General features: G+C 41.2%; 1 protein-coding gene across 1 annotated transcript; it reads right to left on the minus strand.

Annotated features, from left to right (window-relative positions):
* Positions 1-465: 465 nt before the first annotated feature.
* On the minus strand, positions 466-11,340 carry barx2 (BARX homeobox 2). The gene is made up of 4 exons (XM_042414713.1): positions 10,947-11,340; positions 5,253-5,568; positions 2,468-2,552; positions 466-2,008 (listed from the first exon to the last, which is right to left on the minus strand). The coding sequence occupies exons 1-4, from the start codon at positions 11,131-11,133 to the stop codon at positions 1,703-1,705; spliced, it is 894 nt and encodes a 297-aa protein (XP_042270647.1). The 5' UTR covers positions 11,134-11,340; the 3' UTR covers positions 466-1,702.
* Between the last annotated feature and the right edge of the window lie 250 nt (positions 11,341-11,590).

The raw sequence follows: 11,590 nt of genomic DNA on the forward strand, positions 1-11,590 counted from the left end.
GTGGCAGTATATCTGAGAATTATTTGGAGAGTCATGTAAAAAGATCTTGCCGGCAACTTTGATTTGTTCAACTGTTTTCATTACAGACCAAAACAAACATGGAAGTTTGCTGAGTTTGTGGCTATTATGCTAAGTAGAATATGCATGTAAATCTGCAACTGTGTGACACATTTGACATATGAATTTTAATTGCAGAACAATGTCTTTGATATATCAGATTTAATCCAGTGGTAAGAATGTAAAAACAGGATATTATCTGTCAATACTGAAAACAATCACACCATAATAATACCAAGTGGACAGAATCAGTTTTAAATTGCTATTTTATTAAGTGTATTTAAATACATAAACACACACTTGTATATAGTAAAAATGATTTTAAACAAACCTAAAAAAAAAGGCAAACAAGCTTACCAAACAAGCATTATTTACATCAGAAAAATACTGCATTTTTCATATGAAACAATAACAAATAAAAATAAATCTGTATAATTCAAAAAGTGAAACTCTTTCAACTTACAAATCTCTGCAAGGAAAGAAAGTTGAGTTTGAAGTGTACGGAGAAGTCAGTGACAGGCAGTTACAGACAGTGTTATGTTAATGCAAGTCTAACATGCTGATTTGGGTACTCATGCAAAGCCTGCAGGCTGAAAACGTCTTTGAGATTTAAATGTTCAGCGTTTGCTGTGCATCTCTGGCACAGGCCATGATTTATTTCCTCCGAGAATCTCTGAAAGCTTAAGAGTCTTAGTGGCCTCGTGGCAGAAAGCAGAGTCATCCTGACTCCCGTGAAAGAAGAGAAAAAGATCATGGACGGCTGTAACGCTATACATACAAACTATTTTAATCCAATTTAAAACAGCAGTTAAAAATACTGTTTTACATATATATCCGAAAGACCATATATTTTATACTTTATACATATTTCTACAGTATGATACAGTGTATGGCTTGGAAGTAATATTGTTTTTCAGATTGAAAAAAAAGAGAGAACACAAGCTCACCAAATAATGAACAAATCTGCGCCTTTAAGCTGTTCAGAAGAACTCAAATCTAAACATCTTTCTTTTCTAAACTTTACTCTCCAAAATTGGCACTTGAAATCAAAAATCACTGTAAAAAAATATACTTGCATTTGATAGTTATTTTATCAACACGTTAAAAGCGTTCCTCTGAGACCAACAAGGCACTGAAGCCATTTACTATTATATTTTTTTTTTTTGGCAGTGAAGTGATTCAGAGTACACAGATATATAGATACACCACAGTAAGGCAAATTTTGATATTTTGGCACATGCACTATGTGAGGCAGCTTGGAGGATCAAGAGGTGTGTGTGATCTCTTGTGGTTGTAACACACAATCACTTGATGCTGTAATACATATCACTGTGTTGTGATTAAGGCTTGACTGACCTGCTGAGATTTGACAGATTTACACTCCTCATGCTAGGGACCTGATCAAATACAATTTTAAAAGGCCAATTTTTTTTTTTACCAGTGCAATCAGTGTCTTTGCATGTTAGCTCTTTGTATGGTACACAAAAACAATAGGCTATGTTAGGTAAAGATCAGATGCCATTAATATGTTTCCAGTCAAATCCCTAAAGCAAAGGGCTCTAAACATCGCACAGGCTTTTTACAGTGATCCTGAGGCACTATTTGTTTTCAGGTTGGCATTAGTCTTTGGTTGTTTTGCTCTTGCTTAGCTGGCTGCATGAGTCTCTGACTGCATTAAGAGCGGCAGCTCTTGCTCAGAAGCCTCTATCGCTCTGGCTGGATTGTGAGTTTCTGGAGCTACAGTCGGGACTGAACTGAGATCTTGAGGTTCCATCTGAGACGCTTCTCCTCCGTGAGCCAGTGCAGCTTCCTTGGCCGCCCTCCTCATCCTCTCCTCCTCCTCCATCTTCAATCTTTGCTCCTCAGCCTCTATTTCCTCTGTGGTGGGAATGGAGTTCTTCTTGGGTCTCCCCTTGGGCTTAGTGGGTGCCTCATGACCTCCTTTGAGCACCTAAAATAACACACGCACAGTCTCAGTGGGCTCTTCTGGTAATAAATGGCAGCAGCAGTCAAAGGCAGTGCTTGCTATTATAGTAATTAAGAGAAGACATATTGCTCCTGGCTGCCCCTTTTGCACTCATTTATCTTCGGAGTTAACGGTTTGAGGTCTCTTTGTGTTCTCTGAGTTGTTGACCCTCCTACAAAAGTGTTTGCTCTCATTGCCGTCATCATCGGTCACACCTCACACCGCACTTTGCTTCTCCACACCCTCTTATCCTGCCATAATGCTACCTGCCATTTGCTTCTCTCACTATCAGCATTACATGCAACAGTTAGTTAGCGGTAAAATCACAGCCAAACCTTTGGATTAAAAAAATGCACTTTTAAGTATGACAGAAAAGATCCATTAAAAAATAGCTCTGCTGATGTTTCCAGATACGTGAGGCTTCACTGTGGTACTGTCTCTTACCATTTTCTTCCACTTCATGCGCCTGTTTTGGTACCATGTCTTCACCTGTAGCTGTGTGAGACCAAGTGACTGGGCCAGGTCTAACCTGAAAAATCAGACACAAACAAAACAAAACAGACTACAGTCAGATGGATCTTTCATTCTGGATTCTAATCCCTAGGCTGTACAGGATACATGCTATGCTTTACACACTTCTACCATTGCAAACATCAATGTAAGAAACCTCTCTCTCTTAGCTCCGTCTTTGAACACATCAAAGCTGACTTGCTAGTAGCTCCAGTTTGACTGTACACCTGCAGCACTGTTTGAAACATCTGTACCGAGGTCAGTAATCCAATCACAGCACTTGTAGCTGAATGATTGGGGCTGTTGGAGAAAATTCTGAATGCATCCACCACATGTGGTGATCCATGACTAATAGGGCTATTGCTTGGTGAGTAATGTGATACCTCAGGAAGGGACAGATAAAGTGAACAAGACTTTCATTTGTAAAGGGAAGGAGCACTTATCAGGATTTTTTAAATGAGATTTCCTCCTCTCTGCTCTTCTCAACGTCTTTAATAGTGAGATGAAGGGATTCTGAACCCCACCAGCCCCCCAGTGAAAGGAACTAACTTTTCATTTGATAGTGAAAGTGGAGGCCGAGACAGAGAAAGAGGGGGAAAAAAAAGAGTGTGAACAAAATCTAAAAAGCAGAGCAACAAATCCCAGAGATCCATAGGATAGTCTACATAACCTTATACCCTTAAGGGCTGTGTGTGGTTTTGGGTGTGTATGTCCCCATGCTTCAAAAAAGCACCAGACATACAGGCAATCAAACTGTCTATCAAACTTCACTATCATACATACCCCAGACTATAGCAGGGCAACGACTGGAGGCAAGGGAAAGTAATTGCAGAAAAGGAAAACACCCCACTTATTTATGGTCATTAGTTCTCAATGGAGAGAAACCACACACTTACAGCAATAGAAACAGTATTTCAGTTGTTCCCTGTAGGCTATTGCAAGACTGCTGATTTTTCCATTCTCACACCTTTAACAAAGGAATCTTGGGTGTAACTGAATACCTTTTAACAATAATAATAATAATGATGATGATGATGATGATGATGACCATGACGACAGTGACGGTGATAGTGAAGATTATGCGGCACTAATTATCATAATTGAAAGCAGCCTAAAATCATTATTGCTCCACGATATAAATAATTAAAAGTCTTTCTCAAGGATATTTTGGTTTTGGTTGCTCCCGCCCCTCCAATTCAAGACCGCAGAGGATCCAAGCCAAGACAAAGGAGAGAAAAGTGAAGTTATCTTTGGATCATAACAAACCCAAGTGGGGAGCACGCCACACCTTTGATGTGGGACTTTAAAAGGGGATTTTCTCTGTTGATATTTTTCCACCAGCCGGGTATTTAATTAATTTTCAACACAATGTCAGAATCAGATATGTTGACAGGATGCAGTATTTTGGCACAGTCACCTGTACAGGTGCTTGGTTTTGATCACAGAGTTGTGCTATGCCTCAGGCATCTTCTGCTTTAAGATGAGGCATGGCACAGTTCCAACGGATCCAGGCAAGCCAAGATGTGATATATTTAATAATGCATCGTGGGAGTTTTCCCCACAGATGGGATGTAAATGGAATGACAAATAAATCAAGTTTATTTAAAATCTCTTTTCAGATAAGATGTGCTCAGCAGATATATTGCAGAGAGGGTGCGAGTGTAGCTATTGCATGTCTAAATGCAGGAGCATACTGTACATGAGGCAGTTTATTTTTGTTTGTAATCACTTCTGAATTACTATGATGAAAAAAACATAGACGAGTAACGGGGGTGGAGTGTAAAAACTTCCAATCTCTGCTTGATGCAAAGGTTCACAAATAGTTTGAAATTCCAAGTGCGCATGTGAAGTAAAGCGTTTTACAACATTTATGGTTCAATACTATTCTGGGTTATAATAGGAAAAAAAGCCTGCAGGCCAAATATAAAAGTGAGGTCTACAGTAAAACTGGAAAATATGGTCTGACCTCATGTCAGGTCCCAAAACTGACCCGCAGAATGGAACTTAAGACACAAATACTAATATGTAGATTACTTCATCTTATTGTGGAAGGCTTAATGTATTTTATATACACCTGCACATGTGTGAAATGATTGGCAGTAAATCAATGTAGTACATTTCTGTTTGCTTGTGTTGGCTGCTGTCCCTGTTTTCTTGAATAAGGCAGTGTTTCTTTGTTGGTTTTTTTGGGGTTTTTTTTGCTGTTTGAGAGCTCAGGGTTAAAAATGACTGAACTAAAATGCTGAGGTCATGCTCTGGCTTCGACTAATTCACATTACATGAGACGTCCCCCACAGGATAAATCAAAAATTATGATGTTAGGTTAACCACTGCTTGATAATTGCATTTGTGGCTTTGTGAATGTCTGTGCGTGTGTGTGTACTCTACTTTCAAAATGCACTCTATGCCAGGTATGCAGGTTATCTCAATGTCACCGTTGAGTGACACTTATATGACTCTGGTAGCTCCCTAACATCTTGTTGAAATTTAATAACTGTGGTATTAGTTACCTGTAACAAATCAGTGGTTTGCTTTATTTAATGTAAGTTAGTCACTTAATCATTTTAGGTAGCAATGATGATGGCACAGAAATGATTTACTGTGTTCTATTCATGTGTTTTTATGTTGTGTACTGTTTTAGCTCTGTGACTGTGTTTGTGTACTGACGGTTGTGTTTTTGCCTGTGTGTGCAACAGACCTGCACTTCTTCTATACTGACCTATCAGGTGTAGACAGGTACTTCTGCTTCTGGAACTTCTTCTCCAGGCCCATCAGCTGCAGCTCGGTGAAGATGGTGCGGCTGCGGCGTGGCTTCTTCAGACGAGGGGTGCTCCGCTCTGTGTCCGACTCGCTGCTGATGCTGAGGGGCGTCTGGCTGGGCGAGGGCTCGGAGCATCTGGGATGCTGCGGGGAGAGCAAGGGCAGGTGCGAGGGCACCCCGCCCGGAGAGGACGGCTGGGGGAGGTGGGGTGGTAGGTTGGGAGGCTGCCGCGTGATCACCGAGAGGAGCGGGTAGGCACGTAGTGACGAGGAGCCTGGAAGAGCAGAGACAGTGCGTCAGATGACAGAAACATATAGAAATGCAATAAAAACCGGTGGACAGAAAGAGTAGATATTCTTCTGAATCACTGTAAGTTTTTAGTGAGCTCTTATGAGCTCCTCAGTTTCCTTGGTTGCACCATTATCGACCGCCTGTAATTGCTTAGACAGGTTCCTTTTTAATTGCCTAGTGTTTGCTGTGAAAAGTGTTTTGCTTTTGACCTTTTCCATGTAGAGGGCTATGATCCCGATGACGCAGGCTGTGTTTTACACCGCTCCTCTGAACCCTTCAAATGACTGATTATTTTTCAGAGGTTGTTAAATACTAACTGGCTTCCCAACACGAAACCACATGCACACACTGAGCCTGACAGCATGATGTACAAGCACACACTCATTCAGACACAGAATGAGCTGTAATAAAATCCAAAAACTAAATCAAACAGCGTTCAACTAATAAACTTTTTTTTCCCCCCCTTTCTCTTGCAATCTCTCACACTCGTGCACATGTAGGCAGTCGTACACAAACACACATACTGAGTCTTGCTCTTTATCAGAGCAGACAGAAGCAGCAAGACGCCAGAATCAATAAAAAGTAACACTTGTCTGGAGCCGAGGCGGGAGGGAAGCAGACCAGGAGGTTGGCTGAGAGGATGTGGCGGGTCAACTAAAGTGAATATAATAGCTGCCAGAAAAATCCTTATGGCCTCAAATATAACAACCAATTCCCTAACCAAAATTTACAAGCAAACTGAGCACAACACAAACTGTAATGCACTGGCTGTTAAGCAGCAGCAGCAGAGAGGACACAGGGGGGATTATTGGAGTAGAGGAGGAAGACATAGAGGGAGATAAAACGCTGTAATGGAGCACAGAAAATAAGAGGTTGTCACACACCAACACACACATGCATGTGTGTTCCTGGTTGTCTGCGGTGGATCTATCTCCTTAATCTCCTCATCGACCTGGGCAGAAAACCTCAACACATGGACACACACACACACACAAGACAAATGTTGCCCAGAAGCGACACAAAGTCTCTTGATTGTTTTCTATTACTTTCAGGAGTTCTAACTGTTTGTTGCTTGAGAAAATAGTCAAGAAGAGGAGGTAGAACACACCAGTATAAATATAGATGTTTAAACATATAAACTGCCAAATCCCACTATTAGATGTAAGTCAAGCATGGGGAGCACAAGTACTGCATGTAAGCACAGATACAAGTAGGCACACCTGCTCTCTATACAGACAGACACACACACACACACAGATAGAGATACACACACACACACACACACACACACACACACACACACACCAGACATTGCCTTGGGCTCATCATGACATCATGGTAAGGCGCTGAGGTCATCACTAATCCTCCAACGTGAGATTGCTGCTGCTGCAACAGGTCTAGACAAGAAGACCTCTTTTCTCTGGTTGTACGCTCTCCTTCTTGTTACATTTATATCACTCTGTCTTTCCCTCTATAAATCAGCTCTGTATTAATGGTATCTTTTTTTTGATATCAGTGAATCATCTGATTTATGGTCTGTATTCCTTTATAGGAGGAATTTCACATGTACATTTGTCAAACTGTTATTCACAGAATGGTACAAGAGTGTTGGGAAAGTGTCCCTTGTGCCGTTCTGAATGTTTGTTTTCCGGATTGTCAGGAAATCTCTTGTCAACAAAGAGCTTGAAGTTGTCTCCGGACAGTCCCTCAGAGGGAGTGAGAGAGAGAGAGAGAGAGAGAGAGACAGAGAGAGAGAGAAAAAAAAGAGAGAGACAGTGCAGAAAGGGAAATGTCAGTCCTCGTGATGACTTTCCACTGACAGCAAAGCTGTCTCTCGGAGCTCAGATCTGACATGTTGTTGACAAGTGCCAGTGTCCTGTCAATAGTCTACAAATAAACTGTTTGAGGAGCTGCAAGAGCGCAACTCAGCCCCTTGCAAAAGCACACTGATACTCTTGATAATCACAGACGGAATGCGGGGACTGGCACAAGTGCTTATGGTAACCATTACAGAAGACATACCTGCTAAGAATAGATCAAGAAGAGCCGTTTGTTGAGCATTCCTTTTAATACCAATAATTCGCTCTATTCATCATGTAGTTATTATGAAATATCTTATCAAATCAAGCATAGTTTTAGTGATTCCCGATTGCATGACAAATGGCATCAACGCAGCAACTTTTAAAGGCTTCCCCACAATAACCGGATCCTTATCTTAATATCTACACTCCTTCTCTCTTTTTTTTTTCAATGGGATGCTGAGTGGTGATGATTCATAAGTTAGCTATGACAAGTGTACGTGAACTTTTGCCATGTTTTGGGTATAAACTGTTTAATGACAGCTAGAGAGCTGCTCAATTAAACAGGTTTTTGTTCTTTTGGCCTTGCCCTTTGAGTACATATCAAACAGTGCCGAGGTGGGAAGGGCAACAGGCCATGTAGCTTCTTCATCTTTCCTGATTCATTGCTTTAATTTGAACCATTCACCTTTGGGACATGACAGATTGGAGCAATTTGCAGATAGTAGAAGGAATGTGTTAAAAACATCTTGTTGAGTTGAATTGTCATAGTATTTTCTCAGGCACACTGACAAACCTCTCCAACTGAAGCTGTGCACTTAGCAGAAGACATTATATTAAACGTAAGTGTTAACTATTTAATGTGAAACTTGATCCACACGGTTCCCTCTGTGGCAGGTGAATTAGCCTGTAGCGTAAACTACTTCAAGAACTGATTAATTACTTATCCTTTTCTCGAGATAGAAAAAAATGTGATAGCAGCGGTTGTGCGGAAATGGTGGGGAGATGACAGGTTGTCAAGCATTATCCTTGACTGAAGATGGAAGATGTGTGCGCATTTTGTCTTTGTGTGTGCATACTTGCCTGTGTGTGTTGACATGGGTGTAATCAACCTTTTCAAACTAGCTTAATGCTTAATGGGAGACTTTATTGTCTGTAGCGGATTAGGCTTTAAGATGAGATGAAAACTCTTGCTCACTTGGATTTCTTCTATAAGCCCTCAGCCAGTACTAAACCAGCACCCAGCGGCCCCGGGGCTGCACACACTCCTACTTTTTGTGTTTTGTTTTTATTTTTCATCATGCTGTCAGGTGAGATTACCCCATAGTTGATCTTAATCTCTCTCACCCCTTCCAGAAAGAACCACTAAAAGCCCTGCCCTGGTTCCTGCTGAGAGATGGGACTCCAAATGAAATATTGTAACCTGCCATTACGTCGCTCGCTGTTCAGCACCAGGTCAGGACTTATTGTCTCTGATCCCGCTGTAACTGACAGGGAATTAACTCCGGGAGTATTAGCCACTTTTACTGTGCTAAATGAAGGCCTGTATTTCATTACAGATGAATAAAAATAGAGTGAGGGACTGGGAGAGAGCAAAATGTAGAGAAAATGCATGGTATGTTTGAGTGACATACCCATGATAAATAATACAGAACCAACAAGTAATTTGTTATCAGCTCCTACATGCAACATTATTGGCATCACTGTCTTTCAGCAGCCTCCGCTGGTAGCAGGAGGTTATAGCATCCCCTTGTTTGCAGAATGAAGAACTGTCGCTGTTAAGGGACCATGCAGGGGGCCCAGCTTCTCTTTGGCCCACGACCTGAAAGCCTGCCAGCTTCTATATCAAGCACTAAAAGCCATTGATGTTGGGGAATATACTGTGTCTCACACCCCCGCAGCTACAAATAAGTGGTGGGCACAGTGTTCTAATATGCAGGGCGGGTTACTCTATCCATCTGAACAGAGGGGTGCCAAAGCCCAGCCATAGTGCCCTCTAGCACACACCAATCCATATCAGAGGGATGAGGGAATTGCTTCCCCCCTATTTTTATCCACCCGCCGCTGTCATCATCAAATTGCAGTGGCTATTATTTCAGACTTTAGAGCAATTATCCTAATGGTTACTAGAGTGTGCAGTAGCCTTCAAGTTGTTTGGATTCATCTGGAATTACAATTAAGAATCAGTCAGGAGGCTTTGTTTTGACAAGACAACATGTGCTGTGCCAACCGAGCTTTGTCATACTACTTTGGTTATATTAAGGAAGTATAAGACACAGGTAAAGGGCCACTTACACAACTGACAGCGAGATCACTCCATCTATCTATCTATCTATCTATCTATCTATCTATCTATCTATCTATCTATCTATCATGTAGAGATCTAGATCATTCTAAAAGAGTGAAGGCACTCAGTAAAAGTTGGGAAGAAAGAGATCAACATTTCAATTAATCAGCATTCCAACTAATCAGCTTTAAAACGTATTAATCGAATTAATAGTTTTTAGGGTTGTGTTCCATGTGTATTAATCAGGATACATCTGTGTGCAGCTTTTTGTCAGTGTTTTTAGAGGGTGGCACAACTGTCCACACTACCACGTCTCTTGCTCAAAGCTTTAATTTGTTTACTTAGGCTACATTTATTTCTATGTCATATTAGCGCATTAACAAGACATAATCCTTCCATCCGCAAGTGTCCAGCACAAGCAAAACGGATAAGGAAGGCCTTTGATGTTAATCAAAGCAAATTAGATCAAATAGACTAAAGATTACAGCTTGGTAACCATGGGCTTTTAGAGTGAGATTTGACTTTATCATTCTTATCTGTACTGCTGCATCTTCATTGACTTTTATGTGTAATTATACTGAGTTATCAGTTCAGTCATTTATCATCTTGCGTCTAACGCAAGCCCTCAGGCATCACTGGAGTTCACCAACTTTACCGCGTGTGTTTTATTTTAAAGTTATTCTCGGTGATTTATAACACATAGTACATAATGAAGAAGGCAAACTAGGGGAACTTCAGGAGGAAGCATAAATTGATAGTCATCAATTTTAGATTACGCTTGAAAAAAAAATATCTGAGACAAACTTATAAATTCAAGTGACAAATCAAGCAAAGGGTGCACTGTCAACGATGTAAATATCAATATTTCCATACGCACAGTTTTACGCACAAGGGATGTTGATTAAAAATAATTAATTACAACTTTTTGGAACTTCGGATATTTTATCATAACATCAGGATAACCGGCCACACACTCCAGTGCAGGCGTGGAATGCATTTCACCCGTCTTACATATGAAGTTCTTGCAGTGTAAAATACACATTTCCTGATTTACGCACCATTTAAATGTAGAATCTTTTTTTTTTTTATAAAACAAATAAAAAATACATCCATAATTAAATTGAGCTCATGCGTAAAAGTGTCAACAATTTCCATGCATAAAAATTACCTTCTCATTTGCCCACAAATCTGCAACTGCTAGAACTCGCCTTCAGTTATTTATTTTTTCTAACTGTCTCTGAATCAGTCAAAAAAAAAAACACAGCGTCTTCTTACCCGAACAAGAATGAAGAGGCTTCGGACGAACAATGAGGGAAGGGCACACGGAGTAGAGAGAAAGTTTCTCGAAATAATCACAAGTCTCCTTGGAGAGAATCTCGTCAATCATGAAAGTCTTGTAGCGCCGCCTGGCAGCTTTCAGCTGCCCAGGAGAGGAGAGCCTCAGCTCGGCTTGACAGTGCATGATTTCTCCCTGTGCGCCGTGCGCTGTCTTCACTGCACAACGTGTTTGTTCAGTTAATATCTAAAGTCATGCAGGTTCAGCCGTGTGAAAAGGCGACCACTGGAGTTCATGCGCTTGAATAACTCATTGTTTATCTTTTAAAAATGCAGTTTAGCTTCCCTGAAGTGTCGTGGTGAAGAGCAGTAGCTTTCAACTTGAGCTGCGCAGAGCGCCACCGTGGTAATGAACTGACTAGGATGTGTGCTCACACCCACTGCTATATAAACCATCCCTGAACACATCTTTACCGCTCTCGCTCTCTCTCTCTCTCTCTCTCTCTCTCGCTCTCTCTCTCTCGTTCTTTCTCTCTCTCTCTCTCTCTCTCTCTCTCTCTCTCTGTCTCTCTCTCTCTCTCCCTCTCTCTCTCACAGATACACACGTAGCCTACTGTGCCACACATGCCCCCCACCCGAACGCC

This window comes from Thunnus maccoyii, chromosome 6 (assembly GCF_910596095.1).
Source record: "Thunnus maccoyii chromosome 6, fThuMac1.1, whole genome shotgun sequence".
NCBI lineage: Eukaryota > Metazoa > Chordata > Actinopteri > Scombriformes > Scombridae > Thunnus > Thunnus maccoyii.

Excerpts from the sequence above, each read along its gene's own strand:
- barx2 (XM_042414713.1), bottom strand. The coding sequence starts at position 11,133 with ATGCACTGTCAAGCCGAGCTGAGGCTCTCCTCTCCTGGGCAGCTGAAA. Across the intron at positions 5,569-10,946 it reads GCCTCTTCATTCTTGTTCGG|GCTCCTCGTCACTACGTGCC; the intron begins GTAAGAAGACGC and ends CTGCTCTTCCAG. Across the intron at positions 2,009-2,467 it reads GCATGAAGTGGAAGAAAATG|GTGCTCAAAGGAGGTCATGA; the intron begins GTAAGAGACAGT and ends GTGTTATTTTAG.